Source organism: Staurois parvus, unplaced genomic scaffold, assembly GCF_062004578.1.
Source record: "Staurois parvus isolate SC_StPar_1 unplaced genomic scaffold, SC_StPar_1.0 ptg001257l, whole genome shotgun sequence".
Lineage (NCBI taxonomy): Eukaryota > Metazoa > Chordata > Amphibia > Anura > Ranidae > Staurois > Staurois parvus.
Window position 1 is genome coordinate 380,751 of NW_028319053.1, and position 23,911 is coordinate 404,661.

The 23,911-nt window shown below is 44.2% G+C and overlaps 1 protein-coding gene and 1 long non-coding RNA gene across 2 annotated transcripts; both read right to left on the bottom strand.

The window, feature by feature from the left end:
* LOC149437764 (protein kinase C theta type-like) lies at positions 1–1,519 on the bottom strand. Its single transcript, XM_089660653.1, has 4 exons — positions 1,433–1,519; positions 561–759; positions 274–459; positions 1–159 (listed from the first exon to the last, which is right to left on the bottom strand). The coding sequence occupies exons 1-4, from the start codon at positions 1,504–1,506 to the stop codon at positions 1–3; spliced, it is 618 nt and encodes a 205-aa protein (XP_089516779.1). The 5' UTR covers positions 1,507–1,519.
* Positions 1,520–3,021: 1,502 nt separating this feature from the next.
* On the bottom strand, positions 3,022–20,757 carry LOC149437765 (uncharacterized). Its single transcript, XR_016308012.1, has 4 exons — positions 20,576–20,757; positions 20,426–20,461; positions 4,336–4,409; positions 3,022–3,152 (listed from the first exon to the last, which is right to left on the bottom strand). It is a non-coding gene; the product is annotated as an uncharacterized LOC149437765 (long non-coding RNA).
* Between the last annotated feature and the right edge of the window lie 3,154 nt (positions 20,758–23,911).

Below are 23,911 nucleotides of genomic sequence, written 5' to 3' on the forward strand. Positions count from 1 at the left end.
TTAATTCTGAGATTCAATACCCCCTGATCTATCTGGAGGTCCAGCTTGTGAGATAATCCTCCCAGCTTCTAGTTCTGGCCAGTTGATTGGGCGGAAGAAAGAATGGGATCTTAAATGTCTTACCAGCCCTCGTCGAGCCTCTTGATATTTACAGAGAAGCTGTAAAACAAAAAAATAGACAGTTGGGTCAGTATCAATACAATTACAGTTTGTGGATAGTATAACCCCCATGTGTAATATGTCACACACAAGAAAACATGTATATATACTCACTCTCCATAAAACGTCTTTGAGGTCAGAATCCATTTGTGGTGGAAAACGTGGATGGATGCAGATTATGGCCTGGTCCAGGTCCATTTTGCAGGTTATAAATGGGTGGTGGCGCGTTGCCATCAAATACAGTATGATGCCAAATGAGAAATAGTCTACAGCCCAGTTGTAAGGCTGGCTGAGCAAAACCTGTAGAAAGATCCAGAAAAGAGGAAGGGTTAAGATATCATTGAACAATAGTGAGTACAAACATTACAATGAAGTCAAAAGATGAATAGAATGTTTCTTACCTCTGGCGCCACAAACGCTAGTGTTCCGACGGGGTCGTGTAGCATGGATCCGCTGGCATCTATTGCAGCCAGTCCAAAATCGGCAATTTTAATACAGCTGTCTTCGCCCAGGAGGATATTTCCTGGTTTTAGGTCTCGATGCACGATGCCCCTGGTGTGGAGGTATTGAAGGCCGCAAAGGATCTCCGCAGACATGTATCTGAAAAATAAAACATCAATTATGTTAGAAACCACCAAGTTTTTAACCTAAAAGATGGGGTTACGTCAGGTAAATGGACACCAAGCATGTCAAGCCCTTCAAATTATGAGCAACTATGACATGATGATCCCATAGCCGAGCCGGGCCCAGATGTCCATTTGGTCATCTACAGAGCCAGTGTTCAGCTTCTGCAATGTGTCTAGGTTTGGTTGGAACACCCATTTGAGCATCTGATGACCATGTCGTCAGGTTTATGGCTCTTTAAACCGCTTCTGCTCCGTTATCCCCATTGGTAGATCCGTGAAGGATACCACCTGATCATGGATGGAGGGGCGGCAGTGCCTGTGGCCTCAGGGCTCCCTGACTGGCTGATGCTGAATGGTTATTTTGGTAACTAAACTGCTGCAACTAGCATTATATTCCGATGTAACTAAATCAAGGAAATGTCACTATTTACTACATGTGATTTCCCTGCGGTATGTCAGAAAGGTTACACCAAATCTACAAACTACCCATGTCTGTGGTTCTGGCATGGTCTGTTTTAACCCCTTTTTTACAAGTACCTAGGTGTATATAGGTACTGGGCCTCAGCTGGAAGATCCCAGCCGTGTAACTGTCCTACCGCAATGGCCAACCACCTTCTTACCCTAGAATAAGCTCTGTTATCACTTACCTTAAGACGCCCGTGCGCAATGGTGCGTAGGTATTTATGAGTCCTTTCAAATCTCCACAGCTCGCGTATTCCATGGCGATGTATTGATGACTCTGTATAAAAATAAGAGAATGGGAAAAAGTTAAATTATAGCTGTGCTGTTTGGCACTCAGTAAAACCCTTAAAAAAAAAACCCCACTCTTTCTTTACCTATATATTCATCCTGTTTTATATAAGAAGTTTATAAATTAGCAAGGGACTACTTAGCTGCTGTTTAGACCAGGAGTGCTCAATCTGTGGACCGCGGAGCCCTCTGATGTGGCCTGCGACCTCCAACCAGAGAAGCGCATGCCTATGCTCTTTAATGGCGGGTCGGAAAGCCCCAATCACGACCAATGGGTTACCGACTCGCCATTCGAGAGCATCAGAGTGCATCTTGCTGGCAGCAAAGGAAGCAGGCAGCCATGGAGGAAGCAGGAGCCGCATAAGGTGCTGCTTCTTCTGTGGCGCCGGCTCCTGTCCCAGATGGAGTGATATCACGTGCACTTCACCTGGGACCTTTCTAGCACCTTGGAGAGCGATGCCAGCAGAAGCTGGATGTGGAAAAGAAGCTCAATGTAGTAAACATCACATACACTGCATGTTAGCAATGGGCATATTAGCACCTATAAAAGGGCTAACAACTATTAGGCTGCTCTCACACTGCTCTGCACCCACAGCTTTCTTTCCTGCAGGTCAGCTGAACCTAGCCTAAGTCTCAGCTCACACTAGCTTTGTCAGCGGGCATCAGACAGGCATTTGGGAAGCGTCTTTAACGCTTCTCAAACGCCTATGAAAATTCTGCACATAGCAGCACACAGTACTGTTCACACTGAAGCGTTAGCGTCACGGCAAAACTGACGCCTCGTGTCGAGTCAGGAGGAGTTGAAACCTCTCATTCAAGTCTATGGTGCCGCTCTGGAAACGCCTGGCAGGCGTTTGCGGAGTGTTAATACCATTTAACTTCATTATAGGAGTTTGTGGTGTGGTTTTAACGCTTGGCAAATGCCTATCAACCGCCTCAAAACCGCGTTTGTGGAGCGTTAAAAATGCTTCCCAAACGCTATAGGGGCATTTGGCAAGAGTTAGAAATAAAGTGAAGTGTGAACGAGCCCTTATACTTCTATTATATCCTGAGGAATTGGTGCGCTTTCAGAACACACCTTCAAGATATAATAGAAGTTGATGGCAAAGTGCAGCACACCCGCAGGAGAACTGCGCTGCACCCACGGTGTGGGGTAAACCGCAGCACATTGATGTGAAAGCCTTATGGGGGGGTTCAGGACAGTCAGGGGTTGTTTCCATTTGGGGGGTGTAAAACCCCATAGCTCCCCAGGCACACTGCCACCTCTCTGCATATCGCACCAAGACCCCCTCCAAGTAGCAGTACCTAGTGTGGACGGCACTCCCTTAGGTACAACGTAAACATCCATTGTTCTGTGCCAATGACTGTCACCTTTGTACTGGTCCAGGAAAAGGAAGGGGATCTCATGATAACACACATACAACAGGCTAAACAAGTGGGAAAGGGTAACTGTATACTTACCATTGTATGGAAAGATCCTAAAAACCGGATGATGAAGGGACAATCTCTGGTCATCTCTAGCGCCTGAAGTTCTGTCCTGTTGCTTTGGTAACATAATATATCTGTCTTCTTCAATGCCAGAGTCTGGCGACTGGCGATGTGACATGCCAAGTGGACCTAAAGGAAAAAGAGAGTTAGAACATATGTCCATAATACTACCCCCCCCTCCCTTCCCAAGTTCTCTAGCATGTAATCTAACCTGCTGGTTAGACATTTTTTACTATGAAGAACATGCTACACTCTGTAGACAAAAGGCGAAGCTTTAACACAAGGGTAAGGAAAGTAAATCCGGACTTAGGTGGATCAAATCTCAGCCTGTTCAGCAGGGACTGCGGCCTGAGATTCGATCAATCAATGGACAGGCTGGTTATACTGAAAATGATCCATCAATCGACTTCAGTACAACCAGCCTGTCAGATTTATTTTCCAGCGATCACGGCTGGTGCCTATGGCCACCAGCAGTGATCATTGTGTTCTGCCAGCAGGGAAGGCTCCCCAACAGCAGAACACAAAAGTGCTGCGGGAGGGATTCCCCCATCAAAACTGAGCACCCTTTTCAGTGCGATCTATAAAAGAGTCCGGTGCGGATTCATTCAGTGGTTCAAGTGCGATTCCAATGCCAATTGCTAAAGGGTATGACATTGGAAATTGCACCTCAACTGGGCTGAAAATGGTACCGGACTTTTTTTTTTAATCGCATTGCGGCCGGCCCACACGTGTGAACAGGCTTCATAGAAAAGGATATTGGTTCACATGTCATGCGAATCGGATGCAGTTTAAAACGCATCTAATTTACATATATGTGAACCGGGGTTCACTGTGTTGATGGGGGAGTATAGCAATTTTCTTTCCTTCAACCTGTGGTGGAAGGAAAGAAAATTGTATGCTCTATAAACTGCTTTAGGCCGGCCATAGTCGGTTTAAATCTCGGACGGTTCATTAGGAGCCGGCCGAGATTTGAATCGTGTTTGGGCAGGCTGAATGTACAACCAGCCTGCCGGATTTACACCGTCTCCTCCTGGCGGGGGAAGCTTCCCCTGCCCGCTCCCACCTTCCCGCTAGGAAAAGACAATAGCTTGGTAGGAGGGATTCCCCTGTCGGCGCGGTTTGTGTAGGTGGGGAAATCATGCAAATTTCTTTTCTTCAACCTGTGGTTGCAGGAAAGAAATTCCCACCGTCTATGGCCGGCATTACCGTCACTTTTTGAAAAATAAAGATCCTTATCCCGGCATGTCGGCTTTGTAACATTGAGACTTTGGGCTGTCATAGAGCCCTTCGGGTAATGTGTCTGATCTCTTACCTCTCCAAAACTCCCTTCTCCCAGTAAGTTGTGAACTCTGAAGTCCTTCAAAGTCAGTTTGGTTTTGTGTAGTCCTAGAGAAAAGAAAAAGAGAAATTGTCAGTAATACATCCATACATAGACCACTCAGTCATGTTACATAGAATCTACCGTGTTTCTTTAATTGCCTATATATAACATGTAACCTGTAAATACTTGTTACGTCATGGAGGGACAATTATTAAAGTGATAAGGCCTTATTCACACAAGCACTGTGGACCATACAGCGTGAGTTGGCGCTCGGGGCTGCTCCTGCACCCCTGAACGTCTGTTAGGAAAAGCAATTGTGTCCCCATAGAGTAACATAGGCTGCCTGTATGTGGCTCCAGATGCATAAACAAACTGCCCATTCATGCTGTAGGGGCCCCGGCACCCATGTGAATGAGCCGCAAATGTGCAAAAAATATTAGCATTATATGGTCCTCCAAATTAAAAAACAATAAACCCATTGAGGACTGCGTCTTCTGTTTTGGCGGATCGGATCGAAGGTAGCCTGGGTGAAAGCGGACAGCATAGTCCATTTACACCCGGCCACCCATAGAGCAGAGTGGGGTCTCTTCTTGTCCGCTCTGCTCCAATCAGCAGGGGATCAGCTCCCAGATTGTCTGCTGATCATAACAGAATCCCCCCTGTGTGAAAGAGGCCCTAAAGTAACACCCCAAAAAAATGTCATCTATTGTATGAATATATTGAATGCAGTGGCAGCATTTTCATCATTGCAGGATTTTATGCCTGGTGATCAGCCAATAACAAATCTCCTGTCTTAGGGTGGTGACATTCACTCCTCCACTGGACAGCTGCATTGTCCATCAGTGGAGAGGGTGGTGTTGGATGGACTAGTAGATTTAACCAGGCCATAGATAATGCAATTCTCTTTCCTGCAACTGCAGATTGCAAGAAAGAAAATTGCTCGATTCCCCAATCAACACCGACTCATCCCCTACTGCAGTGCTATTGTGTTCTGCTTGCAGGGAGCCTTCTCTGCTGGCAGAACACAATGATTACGGCTGGTGGCTTTATCCCCGGCAGTAATTACATGCACAAAAATCAGACAAACTGGCTGTACTGAAGTTAATTAATGGATCAACGTCAGTACAGCCAGCCTGCCCATAGATGGATCAAATCTCAGCCGGGTTCCTGCTGAACCGACCGAGATTTGATCCATCTATGACTGGCTTTAGACTTTACATAAGTGATTAACAATGTAAAGTTCACACCAGATAACCCCTATTAATTACAGCAATAGTTTTTTCCTTTTAAGATAAAGGATTCACATAAATGAATAAACACCCCTGTTAGTGTTAAATGGTTTGTCCCAACCCTCTAAATACTAGCTTTTCTGGACAGCGTGATCTGTTAGTGGTGCTACAGGCTGAAGGTTCTTTACCCTAATGCATTCTTATTAGTAAGGTAAAAAACGTTCTGCATGCAGCTGCCCCCCCCCCCTAATATTTACCTGAGCCCCATCTCCACCCAGCAATGTGCACGACAGCAGTGGCTGTGTCGGCTCTCTCCCTCTTCATAGGCTAAAAGACAGCAGGGGGAGCCATTGGCACCTGCTGATGTCAATCACAGCCAGAGAGGAGGGGGTGGGGCCAAGGCACGCTCTGTTTATCAATGGACACACAAATCAGGGCTTGGGAATAAGCCCACATGAGTCCCCCCCCCCCCATAGCAAATGGCTTGCTATGAGGGCACTTGGCAGGGGGGAGGAGACAGAACAGAAGGATCGGGGCTGCTCTGTTTAAAGCCATTACACAGAGCAAGTAACAGAACACGTTTGGTATTAAAAAAAAATTAAAAAAAAAGCATTTACAATTTATCTAAAGGAGCTGAAAAACAACAGAATTCCTGGCCAGATCACCAAATAAAGAATGCTACTTACAGCCGATATATGTCTAAAAAAAAAATGTTCTATCTATCTATATATACATATATATATATATATATATATATATATATATATATATACACACACATATACACACACATATACACACATATATATATATATATATATATATATATATATATATATATATATATATATATATATATATATATATATATACACACACACATATACAGGAAATACAGCCATTCTGTATATAAATTCTATCTCCTGTATTTTTTCTATAGGAATGGTATTGATCTTACTATACATTGTAAATTAATTGTCATGGTCCTTACCTGCTGGAAATACCCCAACCTGAGGCATATCAAAACAGGGGCAATATCCATTTTGTAGTTCCTGTTCCCCATCCCTTTGCAGGGTGGTAGAATCTGGTTCGTCATTTTGTTGGCGGTCCTCTGGTGAGGAATCCGCTGGTCTCTTTCTCTTCAGTAGCCAATAGGCAGCGATGCCAAGTAGACTGAACATGGTTGCTTCCTCTCCTGTCGGTGGTCAACAACCAACTATTTTCCAGCCTGGGCTCTGGCGTGAAATCAGCAGCTGCAGGCGCGCAGTGATGATGTCACAGTGAGCAGTCACATGACACGCCCATATATGGTGTTGTCTTTGAACTGAGCCTGATGTCAGTTAGAGGCTAAAAATAGAACTCCTTGTGCTTGTGCTGGAGCTGTGTGAATTGAGTCTTGTGGGTTGTAGCGACAGAGGCTGGGGTAGGCCTGGATTTTCTATCACATAGAAGAATATTATATCTGATATTTAGGAAATGGAGATGAACACAACACGGCAGGTGCACATTGTCCTATTTTGTGGGGGGGGGGGGGGCCCATTTAACATGGATTGTTTGTGGGGTTTGCTGTAAAATTTTGGCAATTGGTTGGCTCTAAGGACATCAGCCCAGCCTGTAGAGGGGACAGGGGGTTTGCAGAATTGATTTTTGGCAGTTGGTTGGAGCTGAGGACAGCCTGCTCATGGCAAACTGGCAGTTGAAAAAAAAAAATCATTGGGGGGAGACTTCAGACTGAGCTCCCTGTATACAGGTCTAATGTGTACTGGGGAAATCTGTGATATCTGGCATGCAAAGGGAAAGGAACAGAAATCGAATCTGGAATGGCAAGCCATATCCTTCATCAGCACATTGAGGGAGAGCATGGGACCAACGAAACATACCAGTATATAAAATGGTATTAAATTGGAAGTAACCCCATTGATGTAATGATTTCCCAAAACAATTACAGGCAAGGCATGCTGGGAATGATAGTTGTCATGTTTGCTTGTGCTGCCAGCCAAACTATCGAATGGCTGGGGTCCTAACTGATCACTTGTGCAGCCCCATGGCAACCATAGATTAAACAGAAGCTAAGATGGCAGCTTCTTTGGCTGTAAAGGATTGGAGGGTTTAGTTCTACTAACATCACATACAACATACTGACGTGTGAAAGAACGGCAAATGATCCTAAAAATGCAATAAATGTTATTTATTTTATCTGAAAGGGCTCATTCATACAATGCTTGTGTTTTAAGACCCCCGTTCACATCTGTGTGTTTTAGTATTGTAAAATGCACTGCAATGCTGCGCTGCACATGCTCGTCTAGGTGAGAATTGCAGACGTGCAATTTGCATTTTTAAAGGGGGGGTGGGGTTAGTTTTATGGTGAAGGTTCGCTTTATAAACAAAATCCTTATTCTCCAAAAACAATCCATAAACATCCACTAATTAATGGCCTTGTAATGTATTTTTAATGAACTTGTTTCTTGCTTATACCAGTGCTAACAAACCGGGTACAAGGTTGGCTAGGAAACTGAACGCAGTGACCCGCTGTCACAAATTGATCCAACTACGCTCTGCCCAAGGAGACTTAACATCGGACCCCACTAAGATCACATCTTCCTTTGTGAACTTTGTCTCTACATTATATGATAGACCGGCTCCCTTCCCAGATGATCGCATGGACCAATATTTCCAGGACCTTCTCCTTCCTGCGCTCTCCCAGACCGCCCAAGAAACACTGAATGCTGACATATCTGCACACATCCCCCACCTCCTGAGCTCAGATCAGAGCGGCAGAATGCCTCCTATGAATAGGAACCGAATCTAAATAGAATATTTCTATCAGTAATCCAGGTGCTCATTGTAGACCTTTTAAGCTCTGAGGAAGAAGGGACCCCCCCTTCGAAACGCGTCAGTTTGACCAAGATTTTATCTCCCTTCCGGTTGGGACTCGCACGTGTCTTTTAACCCTGTGTTGGTTATGGATATTATATGCCTTTTTTACTGCTACTCTTGTGAGTAGAATTTATCAATAAATTCATGAACTGTTTACTGAGGTAATGCGCAAGGTTGATGCGCTCTTTTCTTTTGTTCTCTACTGCTGACATATCTGAAGTGGAGATAACTCGAGCCATCAAATCCATACGCACCTCCAAGGCCCCTGGACCGGATGTCTGTGTATTTCAATGTCCTAAAGCAGGGCTCTCTACCTTCCGCTGAGTCTTTACGAGCACATATAACCATGATTCCCAAGTCTTCTGAAGAGGCCTTTGATCCACAGGACTTTCGCCCCATCTCCTTACTGAACGAAGATGTGAAGATTTTAGGTTTCCTCATCAAATATCTGCGCTCCCTCGTTCACAAAGACCAGGTGGGTTTTGTGCCAGGCCGTCAAGCCAGTTCTATTCGGAAAGTGATCCACTTGATCCATTTACTGAATCACCACAAGATCCCATGCTTTCTTCTCTCCCTTGACACCTATAAAGCCTTTGATTCCCTGTTTTGGGATTATCTCCGTTATGTTTTGGAAAGATGGGGCTTCTGGAATTCAATTGTAACTTGGCTCTCCGCCCTTTTCTCCTCCCCCATAGGTTCAGGGTAAATATTTTGGTCACTTTTCCACCCCATTTCTCATATATCGAGACACCAGGCAAGGGTGTCTATTATCCTCGATTTTATTCATTTTAGCGCTTGAACCCCTAGCCATAGTGCTTCGAGACAGCCCCAACATCATGGGTATGCCCTACGCAAGCACACATTACAAGGTGAACCAATTTGCAGACGATGCTCTCTTAACATTAACCACTTCTGCCCCAGCCACTGCAAATATACGTTTGCAGGGCGGCACGGGCAGGCAAAACCACGTTTTAAAACGTGGTTTTGCAAAACAGGTAGGGGGCGCGCACCCGCCCTACCTATCCCACGGGTGTCAGCAGTGGGTCTCCGCCGCCGGGTCACGGCTGGTCATTACAGGCCGTTTCCCCGCGATGAGTGGTGATCGCTGACAGAGAGCAGGGCTGCATTGTTTATACACAGCCCTGCTCTGTGTCAGTTCCCTGACAGCTCGTGACAAGCTGAAGAGGGAGAGAAGAGTTTCTCTCCCTCGATCAGCCTGTCCCTGTCCAGCACACACCCCCGCCCCCTAGTAAAACACTCCCCTCACACAGTAAACTCTAAAAATGTTAACCCCTTTCTCCCCAGTGCCATTAGTACAGTGTCTGTGGTTTTTTTTTCACTGATCACTGTATTGGTGTCACTGGGGATGTCAGTTCCCCCCCAGTGTCAAAATTTCCGCCGCAGTCTTGCCATAAGTCGCTGACGCCGCCATAAGTTGATGATCGCCGCCATTATTAGTATAAAAAAATTTAAAATCCCAGTATCTTTCCCACCATTTGTAAACGCTAAACTTTCATGTAAACCAATTAATTTACACGTATTGGGATTTTTTTTAAGCAGAGACATGTCGCAGAATGCATTTTGGATGAAATTTGTGACAAAATTTGATTTTTTAATTTTTTTTACTGGACATGTTTAATAGCAAAAAGTCCAAAATATTGTTTTTTTTCTCAAAATTGTCAGGCTTTTTTTTTTTATAGCGCAAAAAATTAACGCACAGGCGATCAAAAACCACCGAAAGAAAGCTCAATTTGTGGGAAAAAAGTATGTAAATTTAATTTGGGTGCAGTGTTGCATGACCGCGCAATTGTCAGTTAAAGTAACGCAACGCCGTAACACAAACCTCTTCTGTAACCGCTTCCTGACCACCCTACAGCAGAAATACTGCTACAGGGAGGCATGGGTACACAAAATCACACATATATATATATATATATATATATATATATATACGTGATTCGCGCTCCCGTGGTTTTCACACCCCTCCCAGATAGCGTCAGATTGCCTGTCAGTACACCAGTCATCACATTTAACCCCTTGATTGCCAGGAGCACGCTCATGTACAATAAACCGCCATTGCTAGTATAGTGTCTGAACGGGTCAATATCTTTGATCAGGTCAGCACTATACCAGCGTTCACATTAGTATAGCGTCCCCAAAAACGCAGTGTTAGCGGGATCAGCCCCGGCACCTGCCAACACCTGCGTTTAGCCCCTACGCTTACCCCCCCTTCTCCCCCTGCAAGTGCAGTGTCAGTAGGTCACTGTCACTTGATACATTGCACACAAAACTGCAGTGTTGGCAGAATCAGGCCTGATCTCTGTTAGCACTTGCCGGTAAATTTTGATGACTCTCATATGCAGCAGAGTGCCAGTACTAGTGCCGCTCTACCTTTTGGTGAACTGTCGAGTACCAGCGGTCTAGTACATCCTGGTCTTTCACATACCTCCTTGATTTTTGGAGCTGTTTTTCACGGAATATCTGTATGCGTTGATTGTGGATCAAAGCAGTTTATATGTACAACAATTTATTGCCGCCAACCCAAATTCAAACCTTGCCAGACCATTCGCATGGAAACTCATTACGGTTTTCAAATTTACATTTTTTTTGGGCCTAACCCTCAACATGGGCATTACTAAAAGAAATGAATTGCGGTTGTATTGGTCCGCAGACCCGATTCATCATATGCCGTGTTCTCTGCTGCCATGGCCAGGCATAGATATGAGAGTATAATGTGTTTTATGCATTTCAGCGACAATACACTCTGTCATCCTCGGGGTAACCCTGAATTTGACCGGCTCCACAAAATTCAGCTCCTCGCAAATCACTTTAACCTAAAATTTGCAGATGTCTATACTCCCCAGCAAAATATCTGCGTTGATGAGTCCCTTATTAATTTTTCTGGCCGCCTTGCATTCAATTTCTCCCCTGCAAGCGTGCCAGATATGGGGTCAAGATGTAGAAGACCTGTGAGAGGACAACAGGCTATACTTATAAGTTTCGGATTTACGAGGGAAAAGATAGTCACGTGGAGCCCCCGGATGCCCAGACTACATGGGGAGCAGTGGCAAGATAGTTTGGGACTTGGTGTCATCGTTTCTCCATATGGGGTACCACTTATACGTGGACAATTTTTATTCAAGCGTGCCACTATTTAGACATTTATTCAATCTTGGAACTGGCACTTGTGGCAAAGTGTGACCTAATGTGTGCCCACCATTAGAAGTGGGTGGATGCAGGGCGGTATATTCTAATGGTGGGCATACCACACACTTTTTCTGGCAGAGATTTCTTCTCATTTTTTCATTCAGTCCACTGGCTGCATACAAAAAAAAAAAAAAAAAAAAGAACATAGCATATATAACCAAGCAGTGGGAGATGATGTCCCCCCTCCCCCGCTGCCTTCCACGGCCTTCTCGGGCAGTCCCTTGCCATCAGGGGAACCTGAGAATGCAGCCAGTGTTTCTGCCAGCTGACCATAGAGCTGATTGGAGACCAGAATGGTGCCAATCCTCTCTATAGTCTAACAATTCGGAAGCTACAAGCATTTCATCACTTCAGTTTCGCAGGATATAAACAGCGCCATTTGTAAATTGGGAAAGCATCTGATCACACGGATTTTGGTTTGATTAGATAATGTAAGGGCAGAGGAGATATCTAGAGTCTGATAGACCCCAGATTTCTCAAAAAAGAATATATGAAAATGCCCATTGAAGTTATAGGGGTTATTTGCATTCCCTGTTATAGCAATAAAAGTGATAAAAAAAAAATGAAAGGTACAATGTAAAAATAAAAAAAAATAAAAAAAAATTGCCCCTCCCATGCGCGCACAAGCCTAGACCCTGTGCTGTTATGTAAACAGCTGTTGCGCCATGCATGTGAGGTATTGCCGTGAACGTCAGATCAAGGGCAGTAATTCTAACACTAGACCTCTTCTGTAAATCTAAAATGGTGGCTTTTAAAGCGCTGCCTATGGATATTAAAAATTTTGCAGTTTGTCGCCATTGAACGGGACATGTGCAGTTTTAAAGCAGGTCATGTTTGGTATCTATTTACTCGGCATACCATTATCTTTTATATTTTACCAAACAATTGGCCAATATATTGTGTTTTTGTGCATTAAAAGTAAAAAAAAATTGCTTTTGAAAAATCGCTGCGCGAGTACTATGTGCCATAAAAAATTGTAGTACCCACCATTTTATTCACTAGGGTGTCTGCTTTAAAAAAATATATAATGTTTGGGGGTTTAAATTAATTTTCTAGCAAAAAATACAGATTTTTTTCATGTGAACAAAAAAGACTGGTCTTCAGGTGGTTAGAAGAGTTAATGATGTGTGGCATAAACTTCTAATGCTGGGAGGAATGTTGAATCAATAGAAGAATTTATTTTTTTACCACAAGTTTTTGGAAAATGACAAAAATAAATATATATATATATTTTTTTTTTTTACACAAAATTGTCACTTAAATGATTTACTGCTCACACATGCCATGGTTATATGTGGAATTACTCCCCAAAATACATTTTGCTACTTTTCCCAAGTATGGGGGTACCACATGTCGGAGACTTTTTGGCAGTCTAGCCAAGTACAGGACCCCAAAATCCAATAAGCACCTTCAGGCTTTTAAAGGGCTTTATTTCCTCATTACACTTCCAGACTACCTATCACAGTTTCGGAGGCCTTGAAATGCCAGGATAGCACCTAACCCCCCCAAATTACTCCTTTTTCGAAAGTAGACGCCCCAAGGAATTTGATAAAAAGCACGGTAAGTATTTTGCAGATCTCATATGTTGCCACATGTTTTTGGAAAATGAAGAAAAAAAACAAAAACTTTTTTTTATTTTTTTTATATTTCAAAACCTTGTGAGAAAAAATGAGATCTACAAAATACTCACCATGCCTCTTTTTAAATTCCTTAGCGTGTCTACCTTCCAGAAAGGGGTCATTTGGGGGGGTTTGGGGCTATCCTGGCATGTCAGGGCCTTCGAAACTGTGATAGGTAGTGAGGAAGTGTAATGAGGAAGTTACGCACCTTCAGGCTTTCAAAGTGGTCATTGGATTTCAGGCACCTGTATGTGGCTAGGCTCCCAAAAAGTCTCACACATGTGGTATCCCCATACTCAGTAGAAGTAGCAGAATGTATTTTGGGGTGTAATTCCACATATACTCATGGCTTGTGTGAGAAATAAATCATTTAAATGACAACTTCGTGTAAAAAAAATAAAAAAATGTTTTTGTCATTTTCCAGAAACTTATGGAAAAAAAATAAATCTTCCATGGACTCAATATGCCTCTCAGCAGATAGCTAAGGGTGTCTAATTTCCGAAAAGGGGTCATTTGAGGGCGTTTGTACTATTCTGGTATTTTAGCACCATAGTTTGTAGACGCTATAAGTTTCACAAAAAGCAATCAATATACACTTATTGGGATTTTTTTAACCAAAAACATGTAGCAGAATACATTCTGGCCTAAATTTATGACGAAATTTTAGTTTTTTTAGATATTTTTTATGACCAAAATGAGAAAATATTGTTTTTTTTTTAAAAAAAATGTTTTTCTTCAAAACTTTTTCTGGTTATAGCGCCAAAAATAAAAAGTGCACAGGTGATCAAATACCACCAAAAGAATGCTCTATTTGTGTTAAAAAAAGGACATAAATTTAATTTATGTACCGTATTGCATGACCGCGCAATTGTCCGTTAAACTAGCGCAGCGCTGTATAGCAAAAAAATGACGTAACATGCAGTATCTATACCATAGTTTGTAGACGCTATAACATGCACACAAAGCAATCAATATACACTTATTGGGATTTTTTTTACCAAAAACATGGAGCAGAATACATTTTGGCCTAAATTTATAACTAACTTTGAGTTTACTATATATTTTTTATAGCTGAAAGTAAAAAATATCATTTTTCTTCAAAATATTTGGTCTTTTTTTGTTTATAGCGTGAAAAATAAAAAGCGCACAGGTGATCAAATACCACCGAAAGAAAGCTCTGTGTGAAAAAAAGGATGTAAATTTCGTTTAGGTGCAGCATTGCATGACCGTGCAATTATCAGTTGAATTAGTGCAGCGCCGAGTAGCAAAAAGAGGCGTGGTCATTAAGGGGGGTAAATCCTCAGGAGCTCAAGTGGTTAATTCCCAGTGAGATTAGGCAATCACTCTGTTATAAGCAACAACGTATAAGAAGCGAAAGCACTGAGCAAACATCAGCCCCTGATTAATCACACAGCTCACACACATCTGGATCCCTAAACCTACAACAGCTGCCAAAACCTGGGATTGAACCAAGGACCTTTAGATCTTCAATCTAACGCTCTCCCACCTGAGCTATTTTGGCAAGTTGGTGATCCCTCTAGGGATGTATAGATCTATATAGAGGAATCAGGGCCTCTTTCCTCCTGCTGGTGACCCCTCTAGTGATATAAAGATCTATATAGAGGAATCGGGACCTCCTTCCTCCTGCTGGTGACCCCTCTAGTGATATAAAGATCTATATAGAGGAATCGGGACCTCCTTCCTCCTGCTGGTGACCCCTCTAGTGATATAAAGATCTATATAGAGGAATTGGGACCTCCTTCCTCCTGATGGTGATCCCTCTAGTGATATAAAGATCTATATAGAGGAATCGGGACCTCCTGACGGTGATTCCTCTAGTGATATAAAGATCTATATAGAGGAATCGAGACCTCCTTCCTCCTGATGGTGATTCCTCTAGTGATATAAAGATCTATATAGAGGAATCGGGACCTCCTCCCTCCTGATGGTGACCCCTCTAGTGATATACTAACAATAAAAATCCTCCTGCGATCAATGGAATCCCTAAAAGGTCAGAAAGCCGCTAACACTCAACCTGATACCCAACAGTAGATAATCAATAATAAAAATAGTGCAGCGCTAACTATATAACATCATGATGAGAAGAAATATGAAACTCTGATGATAATAATCTCAATAATCACAATATAAAAATCACACATCCAATGGTGCAATAGGGTGACCCAATAATGAGATCATAAGATGGAATGAATCACAGTAGACTAGACGTGACCCCAATCCCACTCACTAATGTGAATAGTGAGCATTAAATCAGTATCACAGGTGAAAAAAGTCCATACATAAGATAATGGTGCTCCACTCCACGCGATAAAAATAATGCAAGTGATCACACAATACACTTCAAGTGATGGTGAGTGATAATCCTCCTGTGGCTAAATTGCCCCCTCACCTCCACTCTGCGGCCCAAAAGGACCTACACGCCTTTAAGATTACTCGGGATCTTGATCCACACAATGACAGATATCACCAGCTGCTTTCCTATGGACCTTTTATCCGGTAAGGTAGATTCAGGATTGACTGGCTCTTGGTCTCAGCAGGATATACCTCTTGCCAGATTCATCCAACCTAGCCACACAGGTTCAGCCTCTCCTGTGGCAAAGCTCTTTCCATACAGGTTGTAAAGCTCCTAGAAGAATGAAGCCTCCCCCATATCCAGGTACTGGGGTTGTAGGATGCTGGTCCATCACTTGAAGTGTATTGTGTGATCACTAGAGGGGTCACCATCAGGACCTTTCACTTGTGATACTGATTTAATGCTCACTATTCACAGTGAGTGGGATTGGGGTCTCGTCTAGTCTACTGTGATTCATTCCATCTTATGATCTCATTATTGGGTCACCCTATTGCCCTCTAGTGATATAAAGATCTATAAAGAGGAATCGGGACCTCCTCCCTCCGGCTGTTGACCCCTCTAGTAATATAAAGATCTATATAGAGGAATCAGGACCTCCTTCCTCTGGCCGTTGACCCCTCTAGTGATATAAAGATCTATATAGGAGAATCAGGACCTCCTTCCTCCTGATGGTGATCCCTCAAGTGATATAAAGATCTATATAGGAGAATCAGGACCTCCTTCCTCCTGATGGTGAGCCCTCTAGTGATCTAAAGATCTATATAGAGGAATCGTGACCTCCTGACGGTGATTCCTCTAGTGATATAAAGATCTATATAGAGGAATCGGGACCTCCTTCCTCCTGATGGTGACCCCTCTAGTGATATAAAGATCTAAATAGAGGAATCGGGACCTGCTTCCTCCAGCCATTGACCCCTCTAGTGATATAAAGATCTATATAGGAGAATCAGGACCTCCTTGCTCCTGATGGTGATCCCTCTAGAGATATAAAGATCTATATAGAGGAATCAGGACCTCCTTCCTCTTGATGGTGACCCCTCTAGTGATATATAGATCTATAGAGAGTAATCGGGACCTCCTTCCTCCTGATGGTGATCCCTCTAGTGATATAATGATCTATACAGAGGAATCAGGACGTCCTTCCTCCTGCCGGTGACCCCTCTAGTGATATATAGATCTATACAGAGGAATCAGGACCTCCTGACGGTGATTCCTCTAGTGATCTAAAGATCTATAGAGAGGAATCGGGACCTCCTTCCCCCTGATTGTGATCCCTCTAGTGATATATAGATCTATATAGGAGAATCAGGACCTCCTTCCTCCTGATGGTGATCCCTCTAGTGATATATAGATTTATATAGGAGAATCAGGACCTCCTTCTTCCTGATGGTGATCCCTCTAGTGATATATAGATCTATATAGAGGAATCAGGACCTCCTTCCTCCTGATGGTGACCCCTCTAGTGATATAAAGATCTATATAGAGGAATCAGGACCTCCTTCCTCCTGATGGTGACCCCTCTAGTGATCTAAAGATCTATATAGAGGAATCAGGACCTCCTTCCTCTTGATGGTGACCCCTCTAGTGATATATAGATCTATAGAGAGTAATCGGGACCTCCTTCCTCCTGATGGTGATCCCTCTAGTGATATAATGATCTATACAGAGGAATCAGGACGTCCTTCCTCCTGCCGGTGACCCCTCTAGTGATATATAGATCTATACAGAGGAATCAGGACCTCCTTCCTCCTGACGGTGATTCCTCTAGTGATCTAAAGATCTATAGAGAGGAATCGGGACCTCCTTCCCCCTGATTATGATCCCTCTAGTGATATATAGATCTATATAGGAGAATCAGGACCTCCTTCCTCCTGATGGTGATCCCTCTAGTGATATATAGATCTATATAGAGGAATCGGGACCTCCTTCCTCCTGATGGTGACCCCTCTAGTGATATATAGATCTATATAGAGGAATCGGGACCTCCTTCCTGATGGTGATCCCTCTAGTGATATATAGATTTATATAGGAGAATCAGGACCTCCTTCTTCCTGATGGTGATCCCTCTAGTGATATATAGATCTATATAGAAAAATCAGGACCTCCTTCCTCCTGATGGTGACCCCTCCAGTGATATATAGATCTATATAGAGGAATCAGGACCTCCTTCCTCCTGATGGTGACCCCTCTAGTGATATAAAGATCTATATAGAGGAATAAGGACCTCCTGATGGTGACCCTTCTAGTGATATAAAGATCTATATAGAGGAATCAGGACCTCCTTCCTCCTGATGGTGATCCCTCTAGTGATATAAAGATTTATATAGAGGAATCAGGACCTCCTTCCTCCTGATGGTGACCCCTCTAGTTATCTAAAGATCTATATAGAGGAATCAGGACCTCCTTCCTCCTGATGGTGACCCCTCTAGTGATATATAGATCTATATAGAGGAATCGGGACCTCCTTCCTGATGGTGATCCCTCTAGTGATATATAGATTTATATAGGAGAATCAGGACCTCCTTCTTCCTGATGGTGATCCCTCTAGTGATATATAGATCTATATAGAGGAATCAGGACCTCCTTCCTCCTGATGGTGACCCCTCTAGTGATATAAAGATCTATATAGAGGAATCAGGACCTCCTTCCTCCTGATGGTGACCCCTCTAGTGATCTAAAGATCTATATAGAGGAATCAGGACCTCCTTCCTCCTGATGGTGACCCCTCTAGTGATATAAAGATCTAAATAGAGGAATCGGGACCTCCTTCCTCCAGCCATTGACCCCTCTAGTGATATAAAGATCTATATAGGAGAATCAGGACCTCCTTCCTCCTGATGGTGACCCCTCCAGTGATATATAGATCTATATAGAGGAATCAGGACCTCCTTCCTCCTGATGGTGACCCCTCTAGTGATATAAAGATCTATATAGAGGAATCGGGACCTCCTTCCTCCCGATGGTGACCCCTCTAGTGATATAAAGATCTATATAGAGGAATCGGAGACCTCCTTCCTCCTGATGGTGACCCCTCTAGTGATATAAAGATCTATATAGAGGAATCGAGACCTCCTTCCTCCTGATGGTGACCCCTCTAGTGATATAAAGATCTATATAGAGGAATCAGGACCTCCTCCCTCCTGATGGTGACCCCTCTAATGATGCATCCTAGAATTCTATCTTCTTTCCCCACTGTTTGCACATTTTGCAATCATCTGAGATAAGTGCCCCCAAATCCTTTTCCTCTGTAGTGTTGGCCAACACTACACCCCCGATGTTGTACTCTGTCAAGGGATTTTTTTTCCTTGGTGCATTATTTTACATTTAGAAAGATTGAACTGCAGTTTCAGCGTTTTGGCTAATCTTTCAGCAATGCCAAATCATGTTCCATGTTACAGACCCCTCCAGGGATATTCACCCTATTGCCAGTAGTGTGTTTAGATTTTGTGCTGCCCTCCCCAATGAGAGAGCGAGAGAGTTCAATAAGTGTGTGTATGTATATATGAATGTCTCTCTCTTCCCTTTCTCTTTCTCCCTCTCTCTTCCCCTTCTCTTTCTCCCTCTCTCTTCCCCCCCCTCCCTCTTTCTCCCCCCTTCTCTCTCTCCCTCTCTCTTTCTCCTTCTGCCTTCCTCTTTCCCCCTCTCCACCCCCCTCTCTCTTCCCCCCTCTCTTTTCCCCCTTCCCCCCTCTCTCTTTTCCCTACTCTCTTTTCCCCCTTCCCCCCTCTCTTTTCCCCCTTCCCCCCTCTCTCCCCCCCTCTTTTTCCCCTACCTCTCTCTCCCCCCCTCTTTCTTCTACCCCTCTCTCTCCCCCCCCCCCCCTTTCTCTCACATTGCTGTGGCAACCTATTACACACTTTTCATGTTGTTCTAGTGAAGGCATACAGCCTAATGCAACAAATGGGCTCTAGCCGTATTCTGTAAAGATCTCTGGTGTACAGTTCCGCGCAGTTGCAGGTGCGCACCATCTAACCCATCCTGACCGTTGCCCAGAACTGAAGGAGGAAGACCAAACAGTCCTCCAGCTCTAGGAATTGGTCAGGCTGGATAGACAGCGGCTAGAACACAGCTGCTACATGCGACTATCCCGTGATGTTCCAGTGGAAGTGGACAGCCTCACGCTAGCTGTTGTCTGAAGAGCACTGGTGTGCAGTTGTGGAATTTATGAAGTCTTACTGGAGCAAAATTAGGGCAAGTCCACCTACCTAGGTTACACCTAGATCAGGCATCACTAAATGGCAGACCTCGGTCCGCATCCAGACCAGGCCACTGTCCCATCTGCTTCGCTATTTAGCAACTCTTTCTTCCCCCAGCCTCTGCCACTGTCATTATCACAGCAAAGAAGAGCCGGAGGCAGAAGTGGGAGCAGGAGCTGCTGCAATTAATGTTTCCAGTTAACCAGCTGGTGATTGGTTGCTAGGTTTCAGGGCGGTCCTAGCAACCAATCATGAGATTGTTAATAGGAAAATAACAAAAGCTGATGAGGCTTGTGATGTGAAGTGAGGGTAGAGTGGCTGGGGGCCTAGAAGTTGAGGACAGGGCTACAGGGATCTGTGACGTGAAGTGGAGGACAGAGATGTGAGGAGTTGTGATGTGAAGGGGCAGTAGCAGACACTGCCTTGGAGGAGGGGTTTACAGTTACCGTACGTCCGTTAATTCTGAGATTCAATACCCCCTGATCTATCTGGAGGTCCAGCTTGTGGGATAATCCTCCCAGCTTCTAGTTCTGGCCAGTTGATTGGGCGGAAGAAAGAATGGGATCTTAAATGTCTTACCAGCCCTCGTCGAGCCTCTTGATATTTACAGAGAAGCTGTAAAACAAAAAAATAGACAGTTGGGTCAGTATCAATACAATTACAGTTTGTGGATAGTATAACCCCCATGTGTAATATGTCACACACAAGAAAACATGTATATATACTCACTCTCCATAAAACGTCTTTGAGGTCAGAATCCATTTGTGGTGGAAAACGTGGATGGATGCAGATTATGGCCTGGTCCAGGTCCATTTTGCAGGTTATAAATGGGTGGTGGCGCGTTGCCATCAAATACAGTATGATGCCAAATGAGAAATAGTCTACAGCCCAGTTGTAAGGCTGGCTGAGCAAAACCTGTAGAAAGATCCAGAAAAGAGGAAGGGTTAAGATATCATTGAACAATAGTGAGTACAAACATTACAATGAAGTCAAAAGATGAATAGAATGTTTCTTACCTCTGGCGCCACAAAAGCTAGTGTTCCGACGGGGTCGTGTAGCATGGATCCGCTGGCATCTATTGCAGCCAGTCCAAAATCGGCAATTTTAATACAGCTGTCTTCGCCCAGGAGGATATTTCCTGGTTTTAGGTCTCGATGCACGATGCCCCTGGTGTGGAGGTATTGAAGGCCGCAAAGGATCTCCGCAGACATGTATCTGAAAAATAAAACATCAATTATGTTAGAAACCACCAAGTTTTTAACCTAAAAGATGGGGTTACGTCAGGTAAATGGACACCAAGCATGTCAAGCCCTTCAAATTATGAGCAACTATGACATGATGATCCCATAGCCGAGCCGGGCTCAGATGTCCATTTGGTCATCTACAGAGCCAGTGTTCAGCTTCTGCAATGTGTCTAGGTTTGGTTGGAACACCCATTTGAGCATCTGATGACCATGTCGTCAGGTTTATGGCTCTTTAAACCGCTTCTGCTCCGTTATCCCCATTGGTAGATCCGTGAAGGATACCACCTGATCATGGATGGAGGGGCGGCAGTGCCTGTGGCCTCAGGCCTCCCTGACTGGCTGATGCTGAATGGTTATTTTGGTAACTAAACTGCTGCAACTAGCATTATATTCCGATGTAACTAAATCAAGGAAATGTCACTATTTACTACATGTGATTTCCCTGCGGTATGTCAGAAAGGTTACACCAAATCTACAAACTACCCATGTCTGTGGTTCTGGCATGGTCTGTTTTAACCCCTTTTTTACAAGTACCTAGGTGTATATAGGTACTGGGCCTCAGCTGGAAGATCCCAGCCGTGTAACTGTCCTACCGCAATGGCCAACCACCTTCTTACCCTAGAATAAGCTCTGTTATCACTTACCTTAAGACGCCCGTGCGCAATGGTGCGTAGGTATTTATGAGTCCTTTCAAATCTCCACAGCTCGCGTATTCCATGGCGATGTATTGATGACTCTGTATAAAAATAAGAGAATGGGAAAAAGTTAAATTATAGCTGTGCTGTTTGGCACTCAGTAAAACCCTTAAAAAAAAAACCCCACTCTTTCTTTACCTATATATTCATCCTGTTTTATATAAGAAGTTTATAAATTAGCAAGGGACTACTTAGCTACTGTTTAGACCAGGAGTGCTCAATCTGTGGACCGCGGAGCCCTCTGATGTGGCCTGCGACCTCCAACCAGAGAAGCGCATGCCTATGCTCTTTAATGGCGGGTCGGAAAGCCCCAATCACGACCAATGGGTTACCGACTCGCCATTCGAGAGCATCAGAGTGCATCTTGCTGGCAGCAAAGGAAGCAGGCAGCCATGGAGGAAGCAGGAGCCGCATAAGGTGCTGCTTCTTCTGTGGCGCCGGCTCCTGTCCCAGATGGAGTGATATCACGTGCACTTCACCTGGGACCTTTCTAGCACCTTGGAGAGCGATGCCAGCAGAAGCTGGATGTGGAAAAGAAGCTCAATGTAGTAAACATCACATACACTGCATGTTAGCAATGGGCATATTAGCACCTATAAAAGGGCTAACAACTATTAGGCTGCTCTCACACTGCTCTGCACCCGCAGCTTTCTTTCCTGCAGGTCAGCTGAACCTAGCCTAAGTCTCAGCTCACACTAGCTTTGTCAGTGGGCATCAGACAGGCATTTGGGAAGCGTCTTTAACGCTTCTCAAACGCCTATGAAAATTCTGCACATAGCAGCACACAGTACTGTTCACACTGAAGCGTTAGCGTCACGGCAAAACTGGCGCCTCGTGTCGAGTCAGGAGGAGTTGAAACCTCTCATTCAAGTCTATGGTGCCGCTCTGCAAACGCCTGGCAGGCGTTTGCGGAGTGTTAATACCATTTAACTTCATTATAGGAGTTTGTGGTGTGGTTTTAACGCTTGGCAAATGCCTATCAACCGCCTCAAAACCGCGTTTGTGGAGCGTTAAAAATGCTTCCCAAACGCTATAGGGGCATTTGGCAAGAGTTAGAAATAAAGTGAAGTGTGAACGAGCCCTTATACTTCTATTATATCCTGAGGAATTGGTGCGCTTTCAGAACACACCTTCAAGATATAATAGAAGTTGATGGCAAAGTGCAGCACACCTGCAGGAGTACTGCGCTGCACCCACGGTGTGGGGTAAACCGCAGCACGTTGATGTGAAAGCCTTATGGGGGGTTCAGGACAGTCAGGGGTTGTTTCCATTTGCGGGGTGTAAAACCCCATAGCTCCCCAGGCACACTGCCACCTCTCTGCATATCGCACCAAGACCCCCTCCAAGTAGCAGTACCTAGTGTGGACGGCACTCCCTTAGGTACAACGTAAACATCCATTGTTCTGTGCCAATGACTGTCACCTTTGTACTGGTCCAGGAAAAGGAAGGGGATCTCATGATAACACACATACAACAGGCTAAACAAGTGGGAAAGGGTAACTGTATACTTACCATTGTATGGAAAGATCCTAAAAACCGGATGATGAAGGGACAATCTCTGGTCATCTCTAGCGCCTGGAGTTCTGTCCTGTTGCTTTGGTAACATAATATATCTGTCTTCTTCAATGCCAGAGTCTGGCGACTGGCGATGTGACATGCCAAGTGGACCTAAAGGAAAAAGAGAGTTAGAACATATGTCCATAATACTACCCCCCCCCCTCCCTTCCCAAGTTCTCTAGCATGTAATCTAACCTGCTGGTTAGACATTTTTTACTATGAAGAACATGCTACACTCTGTAGACAAAAGGCGAAGCTTTAACACAAGGGTAAGGAAAGTAAATCTGGACTTAGGTGGATCAAATCTCAGCCTGTGCAGCAGGGACTGCGGCCTGAGATTCGATCCATCAATGGACAGGCTGGTTATACTGAAAATGATCCATCAATCGACTTCAGTACAACCAGCCTGTCAGATTTATTTTCCAGCGATCACGGCTGGTGCCTATGGCCACCAGCAGTGATCATTGTGTTCTGCCAGCAGGGAAGGCTCCCCAACAGCAGAACACAAAAGTGCTGCGGGAGGGATTCCCCCATCAAAACTGAGCACCCTTTTCAGTGCGATCTATAAA